The sequence below is a fragment of the Pocillopora verrucosa genome, chromosome 1 (genome assembly GCF_036669915.1).
Source record: "Pocillopora verrucosa isolate sample1 chromosome 1, ASM3666991v2, whole genome shotgun sequence".
Taxonomy (NCBI): Eukaryota; Metazoa; Cnidaria; class Anthozoa; order Scleractinia; family Pocilloporidae; genus Pocillopora; species Pocillopora verrucosa.
In genome coordinates, this window is record NC_089312.1 from 19,148,343 (window position 1) to 19,176,191 (window position 27,849).

The following is a 27,849-nucleotide window of genomic DNA, read 5'->3' on the forward strand; positions in this document are numbered from 1 at the left end:
GTATGCTCAGAATGGGGAGTTGGTTTTCATAAAAGAAGGATACTTCATCGTCGACGTCTAGCTCTCTGCAATCCGGTATTCTGTCCTCATTTGTAAAAAATACCTTTTAGCCATAAATATTTATGCTACTTTTGAAAACAAGAACTGGTTGGTAACACTTAGGAAGCTGGATTTTCGTCCGGTTTGCCGGATGAGCTCTGCAAGGGAGTACACCTTTGAGTTCTCGAAATTAAATTTGACTGAAAAATTATCTCAATTTTAAGACATGGCCTTCGGTCGTTTTCGTGGTTTACAACTTTTGAAAAAGGGCCGTTCTGGTTTACTACCGTCAGGCGAAGTCTTACCGAGACAAGAGAACTGAGATCTCGCGGCGTTTTATTAGTGTTTTAATAGAATGTATTGATCCAAAATTGGGATGGTTGCTGCATTTGTTTATCGTGTTATGTTCAGAGTGTTTTCTAGCTCGAGTTTCGAGTTTGTATTGATGTAGTATTTTTAAAGTTAGAATTATTTTTATCACGATTGACTTTTTTCCCGATGTTTAAACCAAGAAATATATATGGGAGTGTGGCATCAAACTGGATAAATGAAATGGACGTAAGATGATTAGAGTTTGTGTTTAGGGTTAAATTATCGTTTGCACAATCACTAATGTCATTATCAAATCACTTTTATGTGCTGTTTGATCTAATAGCTTGGAATTATAACCCTGATGATTTGTGAACCAAAAGCATTACCTTTGGTTCTAATTTTCTTGGAAGACATAATATTTTGTGGAAATTAATTTTACCGACGATCCATACATCCTTCGCCAGACAATTCAAACCAAGATTGCTTATAATCGCTAAGATTCTACAGAAGCAATAAGAATTTCCAAAGCATCCAGTCTTAAGGTCCTTGAAGGGAATACATTTTTAAATTCTACATGTAGGCTATATCCAAGAAGCTCGCAAAATATTGACTTCTGTTGCTCCTCACCAAACTAGCAGTAATATCAACCCACCAAAAGATATTTGCCAAACCGCCCTACACATACTTCATGCCTTTTTTTCAAATGTTTGTGATCAGTATTCCGCATTTTATACTGACCCCTTTCCGTGGTCCGTATGATACAATTCGAGTTTGCAGACCGTGACCCGTGTTTTCACACTGACCCATTCTGTATTCCGCGGTCCGTAGTCCTTAGTCCTTGTTACCGTTATTCTCGGCCCCAGGGTCTTTCTTTCGTTGAAATCCAAGATGGCTAATCTTGTTGATGGCCATGTGACAGAAGAAGAAGTTTACCAAGGTTTGTTTTCTATCTGAAGTGCTTCAAGCAGTTTTGCTTGTCTATGTATTATACAATGCCTAGCTTAATTGACTCCGCCTATCGGCTGCAGTTCAGAAACTTCAATAATTCAGTAAAGAATATCATTGCTCCAGCAACGACCTCCATTAGAAGGATTTGTTTATATGTAACCTAGTAAAACGTTCATGCTCACGTTAAATTTCTTTGCATTTAGTTTTGTATGCTAAACCACTGGGCTGATGAGGAGACTTATACGCCCTTAGACCTTAGTCTCCATGGCAATTTTTTGCTTTCACCATTCTTTTCTTTTATCAACGAACCGTATGCATAATGGCGTACGAAGTTATACGAAAATCTTGTATTCAACAGCACTTGCAGAGATAACCTTGAAACTTGGAAAAACGGCTTTTTTAAGTATTTATGACAAAACTGCACATATTACCCATCCTCTGATTGATTAATCCTATTTCCAAGCCAGTGAAGGGGGGCAGAGGGGTGGGAGCCCAGGAGAACAGGGGGAGGAAGAGGTATCTAGGAGCCGGAGCAGAAATTAAAAAGGCGCTTGTTCATTGTTTATTACTGATTATCATTCAGTCAAAAACCAGTACCCAGCAAAGTTTTTTCACATCCATTTAACGTCCACAGAGGTGTAAAAGAAAATTTTACAATGAAAACAGTATTTTTTTCTAAGGCATACAAACTTTCCATATGCAATAGTTCTGACCAAAAAGTTAGTGTTTTCCCTGTACAAACTGTCCTACTCATCAGTGGTACATTACAGTTTATGCCTTTATTTTGCATACCACTGTTTCTCTTCAGTTCTGGTCAAATTCTTGGTTCCCTTTCATTCATTTGTTGTTGCTTTTAGGTGGAAGGCTGGAGACTTTTGTCATCGGTTTATCACACTTTAACTGATTTACTTTGCAACTTGATCACAAAATGAAATATGTCCTCTTTGACAAACCTCAATTATAAAAGTAATAGATAGCTTTTTCTTCTGGGCTCTATAATGTGATCAAGCCACTTGGGATGTTAGGAGAATATTAAGAAAGCCAGAGCGTCACTCACCTTTGGCTAATGATTTACAAGCTTTTCTCTTGCACAATATCCGACTAGGCTAGTAAAATGTGCTAGGTTGCTCAAGTTTATACATCATTGATTCGGGTCCATTATGGCCCTGAATCCTTTTTGGACCTCATGTAAGTCATTTAGTTTCACCATAATACACTACAATATGATGACTGAATAACTGACCAGCCAACTGGACTGGCTGCCAGGTTAGTTTAATGACTGGCTGACTGGCTTATGGCAATTGACTGACTGAATGGCTGCTGCACTGGCTAACTGACTAACTGACTCACTGACTCACTGACTAACTGACCAACTAACTGGCTGGCTGACTGGACTTCTGATTGACTGAGTGACTTTTTTTTTTAATGCTGGCTTGCTGAATGACCATCTGACTTATGAATTGTCGGTCTGACTGACTGACTGATGGCTGACTGACTTACTGACTGACTGACTGACCTACTGACTGACTAACTGACCGGCTGGGTTGACAAAGAGACTGACCTACCATTATGACTGACTTACTGATTATCCAAGGATAACAGTGCATTTTCTCTATAGTATGTGTGTTTGTATTTATGTATATAGTATCATCATTTGTGAGTGAAAATATAGCCCATAGTAAGCAACCTTAATTAACATTTTTGGTACTACCGAGTAAATACAATGATCAAGATTGTATTTGAAATGGGCATAGGTTGTATTTAATGAGTGCTTTTGCAAGGAAATTTGTCTATTCCAAACACTAGGATGAATTTTTTGTCATTATTCAAGCTTTTCTTTCCACTGCTCCTCATTGTTTCACCCAGGGTTTTGAACATCTGCAAGACAAAGGTTGTTTTACTGTAGTCCAGTCCAAGTTGTTGATGGTTTATTTTGGGAGTGGGGGTGGGGGGGGGGGCACTTGAAAAGAAGGTGGGTTAGCTGCCTTTTAGGGAAGTTACGTCTGTTAATGAAATATCTTCTGCCAACTCAACACATAGATTTGGTAGGTTTTCTATAGTTGAATTCTTGTCAAAACTAATCATACAGTTAAACAGTTTTTGTGTTCCTGTTTATTCACTAGAACAGAACATGTTTTAAAGGCCTGTAGCTGTGTGATAGAGAAATGTTGCATGTAATAACATCTAAGGCTACCATTACTTGCTTGGCTATTGGCAAATTTTATCCAGGTGATGTAATGTCCAGATACCTGTGTAGTATTCATAACATACTGTTATTATTTTTTTGGGCCAGCTAGCATTTTTGGTTAGAATCTAATTTTCTCCTCTTAAGAGGGGTGGTGGGGAAATTAGCCAGGGTAGTGACAAATTTTACAAATTTGACAAATTTTTATTGGCAAATTTTATCCAGGTGATGTAATGTCCAGATACCTGTGTAGTATTCATAACATACTGTTATTATTTTTTTGGGCCAGCTAGCATTTTTGGTTAGAATCTAATTTTCTCCTCTTAAGAGGGGTGGTGGGGAAATTAGCCAGGGTAGTGACATTGAGGTTACTTTGGCTCTATTTTATTTTTTTAGTTTCAGTTTTTTGATATAGTTGTATAGTACTTAATAATTTACATACAGTTACTGTATCAGGTGTAGACGCTTACACGTGCAACTAAGTTTTGTTCAAACTCTCTTTTTCAGGTAGACAGTGGTTTCTTAGAAGATTGCAGTTGTGGAGGAATGAGTAATGATGTCTACAGGGATTGAAATTTTAAAGCTTATACGTCAATGTACAGATTACAGGTTAGAAATCTCTACATCTTAGTGGTTCCATGGTTATACTGTACAAAAACCAATTTAGACGTTTAGTTTGACAGTGAGAAGCTGTCCACTTACTCTCCACTTATCATTCTCACTTGAAACTGCTTGGATAAGTAGTCTTTTGGTCAGATCTCAATAATAAGAAAATCATACGACATCAGTGATGTTAGGACTTAACAGCTTAAGAAGTTGATCCTATCGCTTACGGCAAACTACATTTTAACTTCATAAATGTCCAGTTTGGCATTAGTAAACTTTTTGGAATGTTAGCCGGCATACGTGGTTTTCGCTTCAGTCAAACCCAGATTATAGAATGCACGCTAATTTTTGTTGTTGTTATTTCCTCAACATGTAATTCAAGCAATTAGGAAGTTAACCACTCTCTATTTTAGTATTAAAAAAGTGATGAAAATGAAATCGAATCAGTCAAATTCACGTCATACGACTCCGCAGTTGGTTCTCCATGGCCTAAAATTCTCTAAAATTGTTTTCATGTTATCAATAATTCCTGAAAAATTTGCTTTTTAGCATTTAGAATTGTGGAACCATTTCAGAAAGCCACGTGCAAAACGCAAGTTGTGATATGCAAATTCCATGCCAAAAAGCAGAATTCCTGAGCGTGGCACGCTACCCGAGTGATTAGACAAGCTTCAAAAACTTACACAGTACACTGAAACTGGTTTCGTATTAAATGATATTCTGTTTATTTGCTGCTACATAAAAGTGCTGTTAACATTTGCAATCTTAAACTTTCTGCAGATTTTTGGAGGAAGGAAATGATAATGATTGGGCCTAAGAACGCATCAATTAGGAAAGGCATGAGAAGTTGTTTGTCAGAAGAAGAAAAGCTATTACAGTAAGTACATCGAAAAAAACCTCATCTTACACTATGGAGTAAGGTTTGCTCGATAGAAAAGCCATTTCGAAGACTGACGTCTCTTGTTCCTCAGCAGGTGATTCATTGTGTCATGCAGTTTACTTAAGATTGCCAGAGAAGGAAAAAAAAGCCCACCAAAAGTATTTTCACTCTCTCTTGAAAAAATTGAACATTTACTCTGATAGCTTCGACGGTATTAGTATTAAGGTTTTCACACTTGCTAAGAGAAACTGGTTTCGTAGAGTGTTCTTATTTAGTGACAAGATGTGTTTATGATTGTAGAAAAAGATTTATGGGGGATATGATTTGATGCAAGATAACGGCCGTCTGTCACCTCTGAAAATTTGCTTTTGATGCATAAGCTGCCTTGGGGAAGATCTGACTCTTTATCTCCTCATTCAAAGGTAAGAGGCAATCTGTTGCACAAAAAAGATATTGCTCATTCACCCTGAAAATGTTAGGCAGTTACTTGTTCTTTCGATCGAGTTAATACGGAATGCGTCAAAGCGCCAAAGTCAATCTTTTAGGTTTGGTCTGAAAACACTTTTAATTTTCATCTCTAAATTTGTCGATTCTTTACTTGTATTTTTAATATTTTGGATTATCAAAAGCAAAGACATGAAAAATAAAGTGTCAGAACTGCCTAGATATTTCCATCCTTAATTGTTTTATGTGGATCAGGAATAAAAAAGTTTTTAACCGGAACTAGAGGTCTAAAAATGTTATCATTTCGCTTTCCAGGTGTGCAAGATGCCAGAAAGTTAGCGTAAAAGTTTTAAGTTTAGCACAACAAGTACACTCATCAAATCTCAAAAGATTTGATGAGAGTGGTTGTTGCGGCATAGTTGAACGGAAACTTGTGCAATTCTGTCATGATGGTTCATAAATTGTCTCTGAACAGTAAATTAATACAGCTGCCAATTTTTATGTATGTAATTATCGCGTACCTTTCCTCTTTCAGCTAGCCCAAAGATCATAAGTGTATAAAAGAAGGTCAAGAGTGACGAGGTTACTTTTTATTCGGTGAGTGTAGCTTTGCTCAGTGTTCATTTGAGCAAAACCTTGTGTAACGTTCGCGGAAGTTTTTCATGGTCTTTTGACAGAAATAATTTGTGTCGTCCTTGTGATGAAGGTTTGTTTAAGACGCATGCGGATTCATTCTATTTTCTGAATTCAATATTTTCCAAATCTATGAATGCCATAATTAACAGTAGCTTGTGGAGGTTTGTCTTTTGGCGGGAAAAGTTCGTTTGTCGTCCTTTTGGTTAAAAGTGTGACAAAGTATGAAGGCGGGTAACGTTCTTTGGCTCAAATTCTTGGTCTTAATTTCATTTTCCTGATTGCAGATTTCTTCGGCCACCCAAAGCTGGACACCAAGGAACTCGATCACCTTCAGGATTAGACCAGTGACAAATATTAATTGGATCGACCTTCACTTCAGTGAATAAAATAAAAAATTGGAGGTCGATCCGTCCACCAAAGGCGGTTCCCCGTCCACCACCTCTCCCCATACCCGCCACTTTTAATCAGTTTTCGTAACTCTTGTTATATACCCTGTAGTACAGACATCTTTTATTACAGTTAACTGGTATTACAGTAAAATATTACAATACAATATTTAAATATATATATTACAATGGTAATATTACAATCTCTTTCTTACATTATAATACAGTAATATTACACTCATCTGATACAGTTTTTTTTTCTCCATCCGACCTCCCCCACCACACCCGCCTCTGGGGTCCACTTTTTTAAATCGTTCAACAACTTGTCTACCTTGTGGTAGTGAAGTTTATTTCAAACGCATGCATCTTTTGTAACCGAACATCTGTCTCAAGACACATGCGTACTGTAAGACGTTGTTACCACAAGGTAGACAGTTTACAAATACTTAAAAACTGCCATTGACCAACAATCCCTAATTTTTGCTTTCTATCCAAGATGGTTTCTTGAGGTGGTCATCTTTCATGAAATCTGTGAAGAGAGAAACTCGAATGAGTATCATTGAAACATTATGATAAAAATATGACATCAATACGAATGTGCGTTAAACTGAAACCCATCAGGACGAGGGTTCTTCCTATGTAAATAAAAAGAAATGGGTTTATTAATTTCGTTCGACTATTCCACGAGGCAACACTCTTACGAAAATTAAAGGAACCTTTTAAACAAAATTACACAACGCTACGCGTTCAAATGTAATTACACTTACCACTCATCTCCCACGAAATCCATAGTAATCTTGTAATCTTCATGTCACCTGAAATACGAAAAATACACCCAACTCATATAACGATACTAAACGGAGCTGACAAGTTTTGCTCAGAAACGCTGAACATTTTTCTGATGTAAATTGGTAGATCTCTTTAAAACATTAGACAATAATTGTACTTTCTCAATTATTGAGACAAATTATGCTTAAAAGCTCACATTTTACTTGTCTTCTTTACAGAACCATACGAGATACGCAAGTTTTAATGAACAAATAAATATCTCTTATAATACGTTTGGTGTGTGGTATCCATAATTATTTTTACGACTTGCAGAGCGAAACAAAGCAGGTAGAGAAGCGTAGAACGGACATCCGACTGGTTAAACAGGCTGTTCTACAGTGCGAAATAGCCAACTGTCCAAATATATAAACAATGGCTTATATTTGGCACGAAAATATGCACAGATACTTGTCATTATCTGTTCCACGGTGCGAACAGATAATGTCCAAGGACAACTATACAAGCATGTTTTCGCGCAAAATAGAGGTCATCTAAATATTTTTCAACGCGCGTGGAAAGAATTCTTTACGAACAGCTCACAATTTGCCTCGTAACATTTTTTCTTTGAGTGCTTTCTGGTACGAGTTATGAACAAATAAATATTTCACTTCTTCATTAACAACCACAAAACGCGCTCATCTTAAATTAAATTTTAAACGAGGACTTATCGTAGTGGATGTGAGGTTTGAAAATTTGGGAATATCACTTGGGTGATATCCTCACATATCCCACAGTTTAGCTCGGGGATATTCGGTCACGTGATGCGTTTAGACCAATCGCGTGGAATAATACTTGATTGGATCCTAAAGCATGATATTTGTACTCAATTCGCGTGTTATTTTTACTGAACTTAGTTTGTTTGAGGTTCTATACTTGTTTTCTGGTTTCAAGAATTCCATAAGATTTGATTCTGCGAGTAACCCTGGAAATCTTGTCGCTTTATTTAAACCAGCAAACTTACCGAATTTATTGCGGATGTTGAAAGGAAATATCATTGTAACTTCCATGTCGGCACTAGTACTCTTTCTGACCAACTCTCAGACTAGGTGACATATTTACCTGGGTAACAAAAAATAATGGTGTAAATGAAAAGTGAGTCAATATCTCAACATGAACGATAGCTTACCGTTTCGTGAATAATTAAGAAAACAAATTATTTGGAAAACTCTTTCAGTCTTCCCCTTCCTTAGCCATCGTTGTTCCTAATTAGTCTACATCCATCTCTTCAAATTAATAAAATGTTTGCTGTCTGTCTAAGTTACCTAACTGAAATTTTGTAGTTTCGTAAAAATTAAATGCAATTTGGTGTGCTGCATGAACATGATTCAAACACCATAGAACCACCGGTCGTGGAAAAATGAACCGGAAGGGAGGTCCCTTCTGCGAGTGGAAATGAATTTAAGTTGAATGTGTGAGGATTGAGGTGGAATATCATTCTTGTAACCATAAAGACAAGGTTGAAAAAAAAAGTGAAGAAATGCAATTCAAGAAATACACAACTTATCATCAAGTCGCCGGGCTCTATCGAAGACTATTTATCTACTCCAACAGTAACAAGCTCAAAATACCAATCTCATATTCCACGCTGTAAGACAAAATACTTACTACTGGCACCAAAGGAAGTCGATCAGGGCCCACTGATCCACGACGATATTCAACGTTTCTTTTGTCCTGTGTTAAGATTGAAAGAAACAAAAATATCCAAAATCTTTTTCTTTTCAGGAAAATCCTAACCGAGTTTATAAGTGTTAAATGGTAAAGCAATGTTTAAAATGAATATGCTTCTAATACGTTTTGAGTTTTTGGGTAAAACAGATTCCCTGATAAGCTTTTTGTCTTCCATCTCTTTTGGAAGGTCAAACATCCGCTCAACCTATGAGGACGGTCCAGTGTCCGAAAGAGTCTTTCCTCTCGCTTTTTTTCGTGGGAGCAAGTCTTTACATAAATAGTCACGACTAAGGAGGATATTGTTTGGGTGACATCGACCCACTAGTGGGTCAGCTTTTGGTCTCCCATCTCTACAGAGTTTGACACCTCATAAGCGTATTAAGACAGTCCAGTGTCCGAATCAGTTTATCTTCTTTTTTGGGGACCTAGTCTTTGAATCACAATTCAAAGTCAAAGTCAGTACAAAGTCAAACTTCCGTTTAGCATACAAAGACAGTTCATTATCCCAAACAGTTTTTCCTTTTTTGTAGGACCAAGTCTTTGCATCACAGATCAAGACTAAACACACTGACCCCTTTAAGACTCAGCATTTAGTCTCCCATCTCTTGTACAAAGTCAAACACCTGATCGGCACATAAAGACAGTCCAGTGTCCAAAACAGTTTTATCCTCTTTTTGAGGACCAAGTCTTTGCACCACAGATCAAGACTAAGGAAGAGATTGTTTGGGTGACAGCAACCCCTCAAAGGGCCAGCTTTTAAGTCTCCCATCTCCTATACAAAGTCAAACACCTGATCAGCGCATAAAGACAGTCCAGTGACCAAAACAGTTTTTCTTTTTTTTTTTCCTCAAACCAAGTCTTCGCATCACAGATCAAGACTAAGGAAGAGATTATTTGGGTGACACTGACCCCTTAAAGGATCAGCATTTAGTCTCCCATCTCTTGTACAAAGTCAAACACCCGATCAGCGCATAAGACAGTTCAATGGCTGAAACAGTATTATCCTCTTTTTGAGGACCAAGTCTTTGCATCACAGATCAAGACTAAGGAAGAGATTTTTTGGATGACAGCAATCCCTTATAGGGTAAGCTATAAGTCTCCCATCTCTTGTACAAAGTCAAACACCCGATCAGTGCATAAAGACAGTCCAGTGGCCGAAACAGTTTTTCCTTTTTTTCCATCAAACCAAGTCTTTGCATCACAGATTATGAATAAGGAAGAGATTTTTTGGGTGACAGCAATCCCCTAAAGGGCAAGCTTTAAGTCTCCCATCTCTTGTACAAAGTCAAAAACCCAAGTAGCATATAAAGACAGTCCAGTGGCCAAAACCATTTTGTTTTTGTTTTTGTTGAAACAAGTCTTTGCATCACAGATCAAGACTAAGGAAGATATTTTTTGGGTGACACTGACCCCTTAAAGGCTCAGCATTTAGTCTTCCATCTCTTGTGCAAAGTCAAAATCCTGATCAGCGCATAAAGACAGTCCAGTGCCTGAAACAGTTTTTTTCTTTTTTCTTTTTTTTTTTGGTCAAACCGTGTCTTTGTATCACAGATCAAGACCAAGGAAAAGATTGTTTGGGTGACAGCAAACCCTTAAAAGGCCAGCTTTTAGTCTCCCATCTCTTGTAAAAAGTCAAAAACCCAATAAGCGCATAAACACTGTCCAGTTTCAAAACCAGTTTAACCTGCTTTTTTGGGGATCAAGTCTTTGTTTCAGAGGCCACCGTCAAAGTCAGTAAAAATTCAAACCTCTGTGCAGCGCATGAAGACAATCCACTGTCCAAAAGTTTTTCTAACAATAGATGACAATTTATCCTGTGCATGGATCCACCTTTGTCCACCTTCTAAACAACTACATCAGGAATGGATACCATTTTGAATCACTGATGGTAATGTGAAAGTCGTAAGTGAAATCTTCCTGTTCACCATGAAATTGAACACTATGCATCTGAAGTGAACTACAAAGCATCCTTCACATCAAAGTCTTTTTTACCTGCTTCAGCTAGTAATTGGATTTCACAGCAAAGCAGTCATAAATTAGGATAAATCCAAAAATCCATTCTTAAGGCTGAACCTACAGTATACTGATGGCACCCATCCTGTAACAAGAAAAAACATTTTCTTCAATGTTTTCCTTGTGTTTAGATATATAATGGCATAATTGCACAAAAAAGCTAGCAAACAGACATTTCCTCTTTGCAACCCCACTCAAAGAATATCTGTCTTTCATCAGTCAGCCAGTCTGTAACTTTGTTGGAGGGTTGCCTTAAGAACAAGGAAGGTTCAACTGTCTTACCTATAATATTATTCTTCTGCCAATGGACTTCTGGCCATTCCATGCTTAAGAACAAGGTAGGGTTCATGTTGCTATTTTCTAGTAATTTACTAGTAAGCTAGTAAGCTAGTAATTTTCTCATATTGCTTACAGCCCTTGACTTCCAGCATGATAACCTATGATTCAACTTCCAGTAAATCGATTTTTCAACTACCATAGACAAATTGTGTCAGATTGGGTGTAGTGGACATGTATGCTTTGTTGCCAACAAATATTCATCCTTTCCTTTGCTTCACTTTAGAAAAGGAATGTCTGTGAATTTATGTTTGGTTAACATAACTGAATGACCGAAATGCTATTAAAAAGTTGGGTTCATTTTTTAATTCCTTAACAAAAAAGCTGTAAATTCCTAACAAATTTCAACCAAATTTCATTGTTCAATACTTTGCCAAAAAGGAGAACATAACACGTCAATCTGTGTAAAACTTTTCACAAATATTTTTAGATTCTATCCATAGAACATTTTAATCCAATTTCAGGAAACAATCGGCAAACAAATTTAACAGCTTTTGTAATTTGTAATAAGTCATTAGGCATTAGTCAGAAAGTCAGTCCATGAGAGGGCAATTCAGTCACTCAGTCAGAGTGAGTCAGTCATTCATTCAGTAAGTCAATCATTCAGTAAGTCAATCATTCAGTCAGTCAAACAGTCAGCCAGTTAATAAGTCCCTTGGAGGGCTGCTTAGTGAGTTAGGCAATCAGTCATGCACTCACTCAGTCTGAATCACACAATATTTCAGTCAGTCACACAGTCTGCCTCTTGTTAAGTACATTGGAAGGTTGTTTAGTGAGTCAGTCGATCAGTCAATCAGTGAGTCAGTCGATCATTCAGTCAGTCTGAGTTAGTCAGTCAGTCAATCAGTGAGTCAGTTGATCAGTCAGTCAGTCTGAGTCAGTCCATCAGTGAGTCAGTCTGAGTTAGTCAATCAGTCGATCATTCAGTCAGTCGATCAGTGAGTTTGTCTGAGTCAGTCAATCAGTCGATCATTCAGTCAGTCTGAGTTAGTCAGTCAGTCAATCAGTGAGTCAGTCGATCATTCAGTCAATCTGAGTCAGTCAATCAGTCTGCCACTTGTTAAGTCCATTAGAAGGCTGTTTAGTGAGTTAGTTAATCAGTCACTCAGTATCAGGGTCATGCAATAAGCTGTATAATCTCACACAAAATATACAGGTTTTGTAAAGGATTTAAGCAAATCAGTCAGCTGATCAATCAGTCAGATACTCATTTAGACAGTTGGCAAGTCAATCAGTCATGCACCAATCCATCACTAACTCACTCTTTCCCTCACTCATTGACCAAGTTATTCCGTTAATGACACTTATGACAACTCTCCTGGATTTTGTAGGAGTCATGTAGATAAAGCATGAATCTTCAAGTCTTACACACAGTGGAACTTCATCAAATACCCTCAGCAATGGGCCAAAAAAAGGCATATCATATTAATGGGGTGGCCCTATGACTGTGACAGGGTCAAATTGCTGGTTACTTAGCAAGTTGCCTAAGAAGATGCTATCATCAAGATTATTTCCTTAATCACCTTTTTAATAAAAACAGGGAGGAATGTTGCTTACTTGTAAATAAATTGGCTGTTTGATTAGACAAAGTCGAAGCACTTGAGTGAACATTTATATAAATTCAAGGCTATTTTGAGGAATACATTCAAAACCTGAAAATAGCAAAAAACACAAAAACAACAAATGCAAATTTAAACAAATTGTAAAACGTATACATTCTTGTCAGCTCCTCACAGACTTTTTAACACCTTCCCTCTTGCCCAAGAAACTCCTTTTGACTTGAACTTTTGAGTTTGCTGGCCACAAACACAGCTCAAAGAACTTAGAACACATGGTCAGAACGCCAATCAGTAGATTTGAATTTCCCGCAAATTGTTCAGAATCGAAAATATCCCAATATTCTGGGCCAAGCCTCAAGGGTACCTTGAAACTAAAAATAATTAGGGACAGACGTTTATTTTCAACAAAAAATACGTACAGTAGTTTTTCAGGTTTAATCCTTACCTAGCGGATTGTCCAAATGCTCTCCATCCTGTCTCTACGCGCATTTTGCAACCGCTGTTATCATTTTTCTTTCCATAAATCACCACAGTGGAGCAAATTTGTTCTGAGCGGTAAGCGATATTTGAGATCAAGTTTTCTTTACCAGTTTTAGGTCAAAACGTGTAAATTGATTCATCGTTTCCTTTCATTTCTTGAGTTCCGTCGTCCTCGTAAAACCCTGTGACAACGCCATGTTGGATTAATTCACTTCCACTTGTTCCCAGTATTTTAGCAAGACTCGCCATGCTACACGCAAACTTGTGCGGATCGGAGAAAATCACCACTTTCCTTTGGCATCAGTAGAACTGTTTCGTTTGAGTGTAATTTTCTGGCTCAGGGTAAATGTTATAAGGCCCTAATGACTTTAAGGCCAAACTTCTTTAGAAAGTTTATCGTTTTTACTTCTCGATCAGCAATTTTTGACATAAAAAAAACATGCACGAACGAGCGAATCTTCGCGCGAGTAGAGTGTAGCGGGCTTTAAGTGAGTGCATAATCATCATCATCATCATAATCATCATCATCATCATCATCATGGTTGTTGTCATCGTCATTGACATCGTTGGAATCAGAGGCTTGTAATTACGTGTTACACAATCGAAATTGGGTTATAATATTTCCTAAACGATAGCCATGATTAGTTGGTACAATTGAAATCAATAATAAATCCGATGAGCAATGAAACGGTAAGTGAGTATCAAGGCAAAATGAAAGTGCCAAGGAAAATCGCGACCACATGTCAAAACACGGGGATACGTTACGGAGACGGCGAACCAATTTAAAAGCTTTAATATAATTATCTATATTGTCTCGTAAACTGAAATCAATAAATTAACAGGAACTAGTGTAAGAACGCGCGTGGCGACCAACAAGCGAAATACAATGAAAATACCTGAGAGAAACCTAAGTGACGCAATAAACATGCGATAATAAACAAAATACCAAAGTGTACTTCATGAAGTTGCCCCGAAATTACAATAAGAGAACATTTCAGATGTTCAGGTGCGAGCTGTTGACACAGTGAGCGTGGACAGTTCAAAGCTGAAGAAGTGATTGGGATGGCCCAAGCGTTTCCAAGATCCATGCATGTTTTCTGTTTAGATCTACTCCGTTAAGGCAACGTTTCTTGACTTTAAATTTATTCCCCGGATAATTTTGTTTTGTAGTCATATGTAATAAAGGCTCTAAGTAAAACAGAGTTCATAAAAAGGGGAGACAATCATTGCTGAACTTTACCATTCAAAACGGCAATTGGCAATTTTAACTTTTAGCGCTTATGTTTTTCTCGTACATCTACTTTACCAACCGAAATGTAGAGCCATGTACAGTCACTTTTCTGTGTGATGACGTTCTGAATGCCACTCCAAGATTGTGGATTACCTAAGATCTGTTCATCAGCAGAGTATTGAGCTGCCATTAAGTCGGCCAGGCCTCTTGCCCGTTACAGCTCTTCGACATAAAGAGCATCTTGGAAATTCCCAGTGGAAGAAAGAAACTGACGTAGCAACTGGTAGGAAGAAGCGCCGTACTTCTCTAAAAGGGATTTTTTAAATTGATCGTTGTCTTTAATAAAACCTCGCAAAGTAACGAATTTTTTCATGCAACGAGAAAGATAGGGATAGGTTTCTGTAAGATCAAGTTGTGATAGCCTCATTACTGTGAGATAACGAAGGCACTTTTCTTTTTTTTCGTGTTTTATTTCCGCTGCAGTGTTCTCTCTACGTTGGAATATAATAATCTCTTGACGAATGATTATTCAACATTTATTTGTGAATCAAACAATTTAGGGGATGTGATGTTTCCTGATGGAGGTTCCACTGAAGCGGAGATTGTCTGCAATGAAGGAATATTTTCTGGCTTATATTCAGATTCAGTAAGTACTCTTTCTCTCCAATACTTAACTTAGGGGTACCAAATAGATCTTTGATTTTCACCAAGAAAGGAACTTTCCCATCACTGATCATGACATTTAATATAGGTGTACGTTAGTGGTTTATCCTTATCGTTGTTACAAAACAAAAGATCAAACGATATATGAGCCAGACACCAAAGAATAGGGACATATACTGTAACCAGAACTGAAAAACAAACTGTGTAACTGATCGCACTGAAAGCGTAATGAGACTAGTCCTCTTGAAAGCGTAGGTTTTTGATGAGGACAATAAGTCTTTTGGGTAAAGTTAGATAAGTTAAATGAGTTGTATATTACTATTCGTCCTGTGGTCATTCTAAAACGTTTTTGGATTTCGACAGAGAGGTAAGCTAATCTAAAGACGTCTCAGTGTTTTTCGAAGTTTTTTTTTAAAGTTTCTTGCTACGAAGACCTTTTGAAATATCTGTAGTTGGTTCTACCGATTCAGAGAGCTCCAAATCTCATTGCAAGCAATTTGTTTTCACATTGAGTAAATAAAGCTGGAAGTTTAGGGAGCCAAGGTAAGCCTAACATCGGTCATTTATTTTTCAATTGGTAACTTAAGTTCCGGTTGATAGACTCTATGTGAATGTGGCTGGTGTAAATCTGACCTCAAAGCCATCAAACAAATTCGCATATTATAAAACATCAACCGGCTGTGATATCAAAGACATGTCTTGAACAACCAAGTTTAAAGTAACTGTTTCTCCTCCCTAGTTTAGTCAAAACAGCTAAGATGAGCTATATATTTTCATAAAGGAATGAGTTAAAACACCTACAGGCGAACACAAAGAATGTCAAACCTATACTGTTGCTTACGGGATTTGGATCCCTGCAACAAATAAAACTATGAGCGTATAACTAAAAGTTTGGCTCATAGTTTGTTGTACTGTTGTCATGCCAGTCTTGATTTAAGTGCAAATAATCCGTAAACCTAAAACTTCCAAGCAGTGTCACAGCCGTGAATCAATAAATAGCTATAAATGTAGGAACTATTAAAATCGTGACACCAACTTGTACGAGGAATCTTAATACGCTTTTGACTGACAAACGCAAAACTGAGTTGAAGGTAGGAGTGATAGGCTCCTGACAACGTTCATTTTGCTTGTCTGTCCCCAAACAAACGCAAAATAATATCATGATCGGATAACATTTTTAATGTTTCATATTTAACAATCAGCTGCAGTCCATTAATTACATTGCTTGTGTGAAGAGTCTTTCTTTTAATTTACAATCAAACTTATGAAATTCGATTGATCAATTAGAAACGATTGGTTTCGCTTTGCATCTGATTGGTTAAAAAGGTGGCGCAAATTAAACCTAGTAAAATGGCAGATTGAAATAAAAAATCCATTGACTAAGGATTGATAACTATCTAGAATAAATCTTATAGAATTTACCTCACACTCCGTCCGAGGCAGTCGTCGAAATAACCAACTTTTTTCTTTTGTGTACGTTGCTGTGTTGCATGGAAACAAGAGAACATAAGGGGGAAGTAGGATAATTTTTCCTTCTTAATGTTTATTTAAACGGAAGAGACTTACACTTGTGGATCATTGGCGGCAAAATACTGTGATGAAATGATGAAATGGTTTAAAATGTGGGGTTTATCCTACCCTCGTACCACCCCCCTTTAAAAACATTATGAAAGCAAGGGCCATCACGTATTCAGTCAACAAAAAAGACACTAAGCCAGCGCGACTGCTATCTTAACAACAGGGAAGGGTGAGGGAAGGAGTGGGTACTCTCCAGGGTTTACTCAAGAAAGATCTCCTCAAGTAATACCCCGTTAGCCTTTCGAAAACCTTTTTAAACAGGAATCTCTTATGTATACGTTCCTTGTAACCCTTTCACCAAATTGATGAAAAATCTCAGGCGTGTCTGTTCTCAAAATGTTTTTAAATGGCTCCTCTATTTACCTGATCAAAAGATTCCACGTGTAATTAGAGCTTAAAAAAGTCACTTCTTTTGAATGAACTAAACAAAAGGTGTCCTTGGAGGTAGAGAAGCGGCTGGTTTTCACTTTTTCATTATTTGTTTGGTCGGAGAGACCTGGTGCCAACACCCCTGAAGAACTAGTGTGCATCATAAGGACCTGGCATGACATTTCTGCCGTTCCATCGTTTCAGCGGAATGACATGTTCGAGTTCCACATGTCGCTTTTTTTCCAGTCAACCGCCCCGATGAAATTTGGTGTAAACAACCCGTCTTCTTATCGTTAGGATATTGGTCTCAATGGAGTACGCGTTCCACATCAGATGAAATTGGTTTCCCACAGCGGAAGTTTATCTGTTAGTACGCGAGCGGGGCCTGTCTGCATGCATAATCCTTACAAACGAGATCCACAAGCTACCGGTACCCACAAAAAATGAATGCTAACTAATCGCGAGGGCTGCTCCGAAAGCGCATGAACAACGCGGCTTTGATAAACCACAAAATCAAAGAAATAAAGGTTTCTTCAACAACAGAATGTGCCCTCTATTGACTGAGATCATTCCTGTTTGCACTTATCAATACTGGAGTGCACAGTTATTTGGCAAACCATGGGACAACACGTTCCTCACTGATTTGCCAGCTCAACAATGCTTCCGCGGATTCTGACATGGAGAATTTCGTGAACATTTGTGGTCTCAAGCATTATTCCACTATTTCAAGGAACTGAAACACCAACTTAATAGTACATTAACCTATTTGGTTTAAGTGGCTTTTGAGGAAACTTCGATATTAATTCGTAGATCTTACCGAGAGGAGGTAACGTTACTGCATCCTACTTTGTTCGTAGTTAATGTTGAAATTGATCCCGAAGTTAATCCCGAGGTTAATCCGAAGTTTATCCCGAAGCTATTCCCGAAGTTATCTGAAGTTAATTCGAGAGTAATTCGAAGGAAGTCCCGACGGTAACCAAAAAGTGATATCCGAGTAAAGGCTAGACCAGGTGGACCTTAAAGTTAACAGCTGTGTAAAAATCGACAAGAAAGATTGTCGGAATTGAAAGAGGTTTCGCTTCTTCAAAGAGATTTCGTAAATTTTTGCTTTGGAACGTAATCGAAGCGCATGATTTCTTTGTTGACCTCTGATGTATATTTGGTCTGGGATTTTTACTTCGCGCAGATACTTCTGAAACTAGAGTCACATTAAAAAAAAAGCAAAAACACTCAGAAAATTTAGGTCAGAAAAACTATCAAAATTGAATTTGCTTAATTGGCATCTGGTCTTTTTAAGTCTCTAAGTTTCAGGATATTTATTACATTAGTGAACTTGCAGGTAAATAGTCGGGCACCTCCACTGGGCCGATTGCATCACAACTCACTATTGTCGGCTCAAATGTACAAATTCAAGTGCGGCAAATTATATTAACTAATTATTGTTGTTACTAGGAGAAATACGTTTTACAATGTAAGACCAAGATAAAATTTAAAAAAATACCCTTTTTGACCACTTTTCTGTACTAAGTAATTATGTCCTCTCGCGATGTAGAAAAAAAAAACCGTTTAATTTGTGTTGACCGAAATAATTTTTTTAACGTTAGGTTTGCTTTCCTCTATACAAAAATTCCTACTGTCATTCTGCCTTTTAGTGCTCAGTTCCGTTTTTGGCGCAGCACCGTAAACTTAGCATTACGGAAATTGACGTATCGTTGAAATATGCATGTTCCTTTCAAAGCTAATTGCCGACGGTGCACTTAAGAAATGTGCGGATAATAAATAACGGACACACAGAGGCAGGAACCAAATTGTCCTCCTGCAGACGATTGCACACAACTGATCAAAAAGAGATAGTGACTTGTGAACACGAATAGTTGTCATTGGTGAAATGAAATTAAACAAACTGGATTTCATATTTCTATCCCTTCTGTGGGAAACTAGAAGCACTGTTGGACAATGGAGAATAAGTAAGCTAATTTCCTCTACTTTTTTTCTTTTTTTGCTTTGTCTTTATTTTCCTCCTATCCCTGAACCGCAGTTTCTCAGAACAAAATAGATGGGGGATACTAGGCATTCGGATTTGTGCTTATAGTCGGGCTTTCCAATCTCCATCGAATATTTTTATTACTCACGGCCGTTTACAAAGTTAGTGGACCCAAGGAAATTTCTACTGAACAAGTCTAAAAGTGACTTTCCTAGCTCGGACCCAAATGGAAACGTATCACAGAGTGAAAAGTGTCAGCTTCTTCTACTACTTGTGAAAGAATTGCTAGTCAGCTGGTAAAACATGTCAACAGGGCGAGTAAAAATACATAAAATTACTTTCCGGACCTAACAAGTATTCCATTATAAAGTTTGCACTTTTAGTTCCGTGAAACAAAATCTGCCTAACCATAAGTTCTGAACTCAATCTCGACTCTTCTTAGATACAGAAAGATACTTTACAGCTGCAGCTGATTCTGTCTCGCTCGAATTGGGACATTGGTCTCAATGGAGTGCATGCTCAGCATCATATGGCGTTGGCTTTCAACAGCGAGAGTTTAATTGTACGCACTCAATAGAATATTGTCAACAATATGCACAATCCCCGCAGACGAAACTCTGTGAAACTCCGCATGCTATGAGCAGCATGGCCGACAACAAGCTACAAGGGCTGTTTAAAGAACACAAGAAAGACATGGCGTTAATCAACCATCAAATAAAGGAGCTGATGGTCTCCTCAGAAATTGATTGCGCTCTTTACTGCCAAAGATTACCACAATGCTCATCCATTAACATGTGGTTGGAAAAGGTCAGTGCAAAGAAAGCGAGGAACACACAGCAGACATTCCGTGCTTCGCTGATTTGCGAACTTAACAACGCTACTGCTGATTCTAAACCGGACAGCGTGGTATTTATCACCGGTGTCAATTACTACAGCCGAGTCTCAAAGCACTGACGATTTTGGGGTGAATTGACGACCTTTAAGCATATAGTCAGCGTTCGTATAAACGAACTGGAACAAAATAAAAAACATTGATTCTTTTAAAATTGTAAATCAAGTAGATGTTAATTTCATGGATTTACCGATAACATTAAAGCAACAAAGAATTACAGCCTGACGAAAACATATTAGTTTTAGTTTTCTGCTTGTTATTATGTTAGGTCAAAACTTGGATGAAAGGAAACATCACTGAACTCACTCTACACGGATACCACAAATTTGTGAACTGGCTGACTTTAAAAGTTCATTTTTAATCTTCTTTCCTTTCTTACCCTTTCTCTGTGTTGTTTCACCAATCGTATTTTAAAAAGAAGCAGTAGAAGGTGAAGTTCAAGACGTGAGTTGGTAATGAATCATTAGTTGGAAGGGAATCATTACTTATTGACGACAACACATTTGTATTGTCCCTTAAAAATAAATGTACTTCTAAGATCTAATTAATCAGCCCTGCTGTTCCCAATACAGCAGCATAAGCAGTCAACAAGTTGGCAGCCTGCCTCGTCTCCAAAAGCAACCGAGCTTCCAGCAACCAATCGCGCGCTACATTTTTAGGCTCCCCACGAAGCTGATTTACCAATCGCGTCGCTAGCTCCAGATCTCCATGCCGAAGGTAGTACTCTGCGCGCGCTAGGAGATCAAAAGTGTCCAAATTGTCTAAATCTACGAGTTCTCCCTGCTTTACGGGATCAAATGAATCGAAAATTAGGAAAGACTGAATGTATGACAGCACGTGAGTCCATGGTGAAGCTCCGTTCTCTCCTATCATGGCTACTCTTCGACACCATCTGCGGATCTTGTAAAAGCGACGCGTCACATTTTCTTCGTTCAAAACTCCTCTTAACACAACCTCTTCTGGTAGAGAGTTAAGAACTTGTGAGACCAGTGGATCCTCTGCTGCAGCATCGTGAATGGCCGTCAACTGAGGCAGCAGCGGTTTTGGTTGATTAGCACCTTTGTCGATAGCTGTAGTCAACGATTGACACGCTGTCCAGAGCTTTTGCGCCTGCTTATTTTGTTTCTCAACATCTGCTCTGCCCTCTATCACTGATGCCACACCTCGTAACTGAGCAAGAGCCCCAGCTAACTGCACTTTAAAAGCCTCTTTTTCTACGGCCATTTTTTGTTGCAAGTCGTCCTTATACCTGAGAAAATGCCATTGTTGCATTAGAAAGGGTAAGTGTAAATGAAGCCCGTAATATGTGCATACACAAAGTCTAGGGCGGGGGGGGGGGGGGGGGGGCCGGGGAGGGAAGGGGCGAGAGATGTAATTCAAGCATTCTAAATTAAACAGTCCATTTAAGGATAAAGGATAAAAGATGAACACTCAAAACCGTTGACAGAAGATGTGTTGAGGAAGCTCGTTCTCGCAAAACCAACCTGTTTTCTAGTTCCGTAGCCTGAACACGGAGAACCTCAGCCAAGTTATCACTGTATGCTGCCGCCTGGCGACGTAATTGCTGTCGGAGGCTCACCTCGTGTTCTGCTGAAAGCTCTGCTTCCTAAGAGAAACAAGGGCTAACAATCACATTGCCACTTGACTAAGTAATCGTACTTTAACCCTTTACACCCTAACATCAGTATGCATATTCTCCATATTGTTCTCTATACATTTCCTTATATGCATGCAAGGAGAATTTGTTTAACAATCAAGAGGTTCCTTAGATGATTATAATTTCATTTATTCTCATGACCTTAATGTTTGATTCAGGTGTGATATTGAAAGGAGAAATTAGATGCTCATCACCCTCAGGGATTAAAGGGTCAAGCCTATATCAAATAAAAAGCGCGCCTTCTCAAGCTTGAACCACCAGGGTTTTTTTTTAAATTTTTTTTAGTGAAAAGCGCGCCTTCTCAAGCTTGAACCACCAGGGTTTTTTTTTTATTTTCTTTAGTGAAATGCGCATTTCGAGTGGGCGTCGTAAAGCAAAAAAACAAAATTACCATACTAGCTAAGCGAGACTGGAAAAACGTCACCACAGGTCATTGAAAACTCAAAGTGAAAAATTGCAAATTACCTTGACCCATTAACCCCAAAGAATGACCAATTTCTCCTTACCAAATCAGACATTAATGCCACGGGAATAAAGCAAATGATCATCAACCAAAGAAACTCGATTGTTGAGCAAATTGTCTATATAAGCACCTTAGGAAACGTATAGAAACAGCTTGAAGAATATGCATACTGATTTTAGGATTTTAAGGGTTTAAACGCAAGAAAACGGGAGAGACCTTGTTAGTAGTGAGTTGTTTTGCATCTAATTGGTTGAAAGGGTGCAGCGAGTGTTCAGCAGTAAGCAGTGAACGAAGCAAAGCAAAACTTATGCAATTCCGGATTACTTCGAGCATTAACTTACATGAACATGGACTTAAAATTGCTCTGGTCATATCAGTACTAACATAATAAACTCCAAATCCCCCCACCTGGAAAACACTTCACCGGGTTTCACTAAAATCATTACAAGGTACTTACCTTCTTCTTCAGAGTGGTTTCAAATTCGGATACCATTCTCTCGGCTTCTTGTTTCAGTCTAAGTTCAGTCACCTTGGCGTCCTGTTCTCGTTGGATTTTAAGGGAGTTCTCGAGCCTCTTTTGTTCCTCAGTCTGGTAACTGACAAGCTCCTGTGTTAGCTGATCAAGTCTTTTCCGAGCATATGCCAAAAGAACCGACTCAGACCTAAAAAGCGAAAACGAAACGGCTTTAGACTATAGGGTAGGAGACGTTTTGGCCAAACTTTAGTCTAAGTAGCACTCAAGAGAACTTTATTTACCTAAAAGAACTTGAATAATAACAGAACGACCCTCATATAAATAAAGACAGGAAACAAATGTACGAAGTACAGAGTGGACCAGTATCATGAACACCTTACCTATCATCTTTCTCCCCAACACCTTTCAAAGCTTCTCCTTTCAGGGCACCAGGTATTATATCCAGTAGCTCCTTCCTGAACATATCTTTACTTTTGGCCAAGTCTTTCTGATGTTCCTCCAGCACTGCTGCCTCGGCCTTGGTCTTCTGCACGTCTAACGCTGCTTTCTGCACACTGTAACTTACCCTCGCTACCTCTTCTGCTGCAGTAGTTCCTGCTCCTTTAACCCCAGCAGCATCTGCTTCTTTGATAATAGAATGAACCTTTTCTACCTCTTCATTTACTTTTACCTACCAAAGAAAGAAAGGCTTGTTTTCGGAAAAGGTTTTACTTGGTGTAAATCACGAATAATCTGTCCACCACCCTGTCACTTTTTACATCACAGAGCAAAGGAGTGCAAAGCAAGCAGGCAGGAAAAAAAACATTAAATTTGGAGACTTTAAAGGAGCATTATAGAAATTTGTGCACTTAAGAAAATTTGCCTGTTTTTATCAAGATTGTCATCTACACTCTGTCAATCTTCACCATAAGCTTTCCTTATTATTTCCTTCCACAATGTTTGTTCACCCCTGCAAATTTCAGTGATTGCTTTGTTCAAATCTGTTTTTATTGACCTCTTTATACATCACCAAAATGACACAAATGATTGATTTAATAATCTCCATCAAGCAGCCAATTTTGTAACTTTCACATTCAAAAGTCACCAAAATGAAGAATGGTGTCAAAGAGTCTTTTAACCCTTTTACTTCCAGGAGTGACCGCTAAGTAATTTCTCATCACAACATCAATACATTGCCATGTGGAGGGGTTATGAGAAGAGAGAAGACCATCATCTAAGAAACTTGTTTGACTGAACACCAAATTCTTATAGCTGAAATCATAGGAAAGATACAGCAGATGGTACAGAGAAATGAACTTGAGATCTTGAAAGTAAAAAGGTTGTGGAAGGTAACATAAACCATTATCTTAAAACTAATCACCTGTGCAGTTTTGGCAGCATTAACACTGTCAATGGCTGCCTTTTGAGAATTTAGTACCAATTCACTAAGATCCTTAAGAGTTCTACCCTCAAGGGATTGAGCAAGTGCACTCTTGAGCTGTTCAACATGTTCCTGTATGGCTTTGCCAGCTGTTTGCTGAGCCTCTATAGCTTCTTGACCAATACCCTTTAACTTTTCCACTGCATCATGAACCATAGCTTCCATGGCAGTCTGATCTATGAGGGCTTCAACTTCCTTCTCAGTAAGACTTGTGTCCACATCTACATAAATAGAGTAATGGTGATGGGATACGATATGTACCTTCACAAATATACATTGTAAGTAAACTGTTTTCTAGAGAGAGACCTCAAACACCCTCTTTTGATCACAGAGTAGCAAAATCAAATTGAGCAAAAGACACTTATGAGCAAGACACCACAGTTAGTGTTAATCAAAACTATAATTCTCGGACATGAAAGGTTATCAGCAGCCCAATTTAAGCACTAATAGGTCAGTGTGTGCTATGTTTGTTATTGGACTGTGTAATTGGACAGTAAGTGTCATTTGTGCATGCTGCTGCTCTGCATTTTGCAGAGTTAAATGTTTTTTTCCCCATGAAAATGTATACCTGATGGCTAGTATATTTCTGAAAATTTGTCATAGCTTTGATCAATTGGTAACAGGACCTCACATAATTCAATTGTGTGAAATCGTACTCATATGTATGATTTTACAGACTGAATTGAACTCCACTCAGTTCATTACCACAACAAATGATACCACTCCACAAAACCTTAAAAGTTTACATCCCTTATTGTACTGGTTGATAAACCTAACCCTAAACAAGTTTAAAAACATATAATATAAATCCTTGACTTTGCACCTTCCATCAAAAGGCATTCCTTCAATTAAGTATAGTACTCCCCTACTGGGCAAGCATTAAATTAAGCACCCAATTGAGAGTCCTCCCTACCCAAATATTTTAGACTGGTGATCACAGATACCTTAATTAATCAATGGTTAAGTACTCTTTTTGTTTGTGGATATATTAGGTTTGGAAAATTTAGGATGGACATCAACTGTGCCACTGATGAAAAGTTAAGATTAGTTTTGTCAATTAATAAACAATTGTTGTAACTGTTTGCATAGAGATGTAACATTACAAAAAGTAATCACATCTGATTGTTGCCTACATGTATGTATGCACTATCTGAAAAAGCAAGGCTGTAAACAACATTTATAGATGTTTCCTTCCAAGGCATGACTATCTGAGGATTTCAAGAAGCATACATGTACATGTATCTAAAACTTACATAATGTTTCATATCTCATCAAACTCTGATGCAATCCTGATGGTTGTGTTCCTAATATAATTTTTAAGATCCCAGGAAATAATGAGAACCTGTTCACATACTGTGTATGATGTAATAGTGGTTTGTTATACATAGAGTTCCATGGTACCAAAATTAATGACTTTTCTTGATATACAGACATTTTTGAACCAAAGCACAACAACAATTGCAGTGTTTCAGTTTAAAAATGTGTGTGTATTAAGATACCCCCTGTAATCATCATTGAAGAAGATCATACATGTAATTCCTGTAGTCAATTTTTGTACCTTTGATTTCATGAGATCCAGTATCTTCTCCTTTCTCAGCTGGTTTCCCTATACCTTCTGATACCTTGGCTGTGGTAGCAGGCTCAGCCTCCTTTTCCACAGCAGATGAGATATCAAGGTCCACAGAAGAAACACCCACTTGATCAAGAGCTGACACAGCAGCTGTTGGTGACTCTGCTTTTCCTCTACCTCCAGGCTTTGGTGATTTACTAACTGTATTCTGAGGGGCATCAGGCTTAGGTTCTATTGAGTTAGCACTCTCTTTTACTTCCCTTTCAACTGTTCTGGCAATTGCAAGATCGACAGCAGAAATGCCTGTTTGATCAACTGATGAAACAGATGCCACTGGTTCCTTACTCCCAGCCAAAGGCTTCACAGGTTTTCTTGATGAAGGATCAGCATCCTAGTAAACATAGAGTTACCAGCACTTAATTAGAATAGTGCTTCAAGTCTAGAGATCTACACACAATGCTGAAGTATACACTGTATATGGATTGCACCATAACAATGTTGTTGCTACATGCTAATAAAAAGTTTAATAGACATAGAACAATTGTCTGGATAAAGCTGCCAATTTTCATGATTTCATATAGCCAACCTTTCAAGGAATCATTTATCTATATGGAGGATTAGGTGGTGGAAAAAGAGAGCTTGAATTCTTTGAACAATTAAGATAATAATTCTTACCTTTTGGGGAGCTTTATGTGTTGAAACACCAAGATTCAATGGTTTATCGAAAGAATGAGGCTTTGTTGGGTCTCTTGAAGTATTGTTTACTTTCCCACCAAGAATTGGAGACGTTTTGCTCCCTGTTAAGGACTCACCCAAGGTACCCAAATAAGGTGCAAGATATGGAAAATTTGTGGCCCACCATGTGCGGACATCTGCGCTGTAATGAAAGGCTAGAGCTGCTCCAACCACACCTCCACTACTGGCTAAGGCTACTCCTGCTGCTATTTTCCAAGCTGGTAGGCCTTTGGTTGACCTACATAAAAAGTGTAGCAAATTGTAGAATGAAAAATTAAAAAAAGGTAGAGGTAAACTAACATAATTAAGTGTATTTAGAAGTCATTTCCCAACTACATGTGGTGTCTATTACTACATTTAGTTTGAGCAAACTTAACACAAAAGTTCAAAGCTCCCTCAGCTCCTATCATATTCACAAATGAAAATAGAGGGTTTGGTTGAGAATGAAAAGGCATCACATCTATAAGTGCTTGCTAGTGAAGAATGAAATTTGACAAATTTTTGTGAAACACTAAATACTCGATTGAAGGTAGGCAAGTGGGCAAAGAAAGTTGCTTCTTGAGTTGAAATCTACTTGTTCCAGAGGAGGGTTATTATTTTTTTTTTTCAAGTGCTGAGATGGAATTCCTTAGTAGGTCATCCTGCAGCTAGTACCATGTCTGGCTGCACACCTGGGAAAGACTTTTATATGTTTAGGGTTGGTAATTATAGGGGCTGCCCAGGAAATGGAATTCGGAATCTAGCTTATAGAGAAATTGTACTTCAAAATGCTACACTATTCCACAATTCTGCCAATTTTTTAAAAGCTCTCTCTAAAAAATTAGGAAAATTTCAATTTTAACTACTAAGCAGTTGGCACAATGATTAACAACCCCCACACTCTACCTCTCTGACAGAGTATCAGCTCATCATAGTAAGGGAACATTTACAGTCTTTGCCTAACATGTTCTGAATAGGGTAAATACAGTAAATACTGTCCAAGCAAATATAAAATGTGGTGGAATTTATCGCCATTATAATTCCCCACCAATAGTTAAAAAATTCACGATGAAATTACTTAAAAAGCTTAATTCGATACTGTGGACTGTTCTACTTCACTTACCTTGGGGACCCTGCTGTAGTTGATTCACATCTTCTTAGTTGTGCATTAAAGTATTTGTTTGCTGAAGACAAACGACCCTACAAAAAGCCAATATACGGTACATGTACAAAGCGTGTTGGAGAAAGCACGAGTAAGTTGATCTAGTATTTCTCCATATCATACAGGTGCAGAATCACCTTGTGTGTTCTTCTTTAACCTTACAATCACAAAAGCAACACCACAGTACAAACCTTCGAGGATGTTAGTCGAGATAAGTTTACAAACGATTGCAATAATGACCCTCTTGTACTTTTGATTCGGAACATTTCACAAGCCTGTACTAGTGATTCCAAAATGGCGGATTGCCTTTACACTCTTGGTTCCAGGTCTCTCACCAACTGTACTTTGATT

General features: G+C 38.1%; 1 protein-coding gene and 2 long non-coding RNA genes across 4 annotated transcripts; 1 reads left to right on the top strand and 2 right to left on the bottom strand.

The window, feature by feature from the left end:
* The first annotated feature begins 1,203 nt into the window (after positions 1 to 1,203).
* LOC131788875 (uncharacterized) lies at positions 1,204 to 6,734 on the top strand. Its single transcript, XR_009340555.2, has 6 exons — positions 1,204 to 1,288; positions 3,992 to 4,093; positions 4,871 to 4,967; positions 5,271 to 5,392; positions 5,950 to 6,011; positions 6,335 to 6,734. It is a non-coding gene; the product is annotated as an uncharacterized lncRNA (long non-coding RNA).
* On the bottom strand, positions 6,703 to 13,510 carry LOC131788868 (uncharacterized). Of its 2 annotated transcripts, none has more exons than XR_010718076.1 (5): positions 13,286 to 13,510; positions 8,870 to 8,935; positions 8,226 to 8,323; positions 7,204 to 7,251; positions 6,703 to 6,965 (listed from the first exon to the last, which is right to left on the bottom strand). It is a non-coding gene; the product is annotated as an uncharacterized lncRNA (long non-coding RNA). The 2 variants fall into 2 exon arrangements; XR_010718075.1 differs by lacking the exon at positions 13,286 to 13,510 and adding an exon at positions 10,925 to 11,022.
* A 6,165-nt stretch (positions 13,511 to 19,675) lies between these two features.
* Positions 19,676 to 27,824, bottom strand: LOC131788737 (MICOS complex subunit MIC60). Its single transcript, XM_059105822.2, has 9 exons — positions 27,690 to 27,824; positions 27,460 to 27,536; positions 26,298 to 26,595; positions 25,611 to 26,013; positions 23,993 to 24,273; positions 23,013 to 23,302; positions 22,615 to 22,819; positions 21,522 to 21,643; positions 19,676 to 21,286 (listed from the first exon to the last, which is right to left on the bottom strand). The coding sequence occupies exons 1-9, from the start codon at positions 27,762 to 27,764 to the stop codon at positions 20,578 to 20,580; spliced, it is 2,460 nt and encodes an 819-aa protein (XP_058961805.2). The 5' UTR covers positions 27,765 to 27,824; the 3' UTR covers positions 19,676 to 20,577.
* Positions 27,825 to 27,849: the final 25 nt, after the last annotated feature.

Excerpts from the sequence above, each read along its gene's own strand:
- LOC131788737 (XM_059105822.2), bottom strand. The coding sequence starts at position 27,764 with ATGTTCCGAATCAAAAGTACAAGAGGGTCATTATTGCAATCGTTTGTA. Across the intron at positions 27,537-27,689 it reads CTCGACTAACATCCTCGAAG|GGTCGTTTGTCTTCAGCAAA; the intron begins GTTTGTACTGTG and ends GGCTTTTTGTAG. Across the intron at positions 26,014-26,297 it reads CACATAAAGCTCCCCAAAAG|GATGCTGATCCTTCATCAAG; the intron begins GTAAGAATTATT and ends TATGTTTACTAG.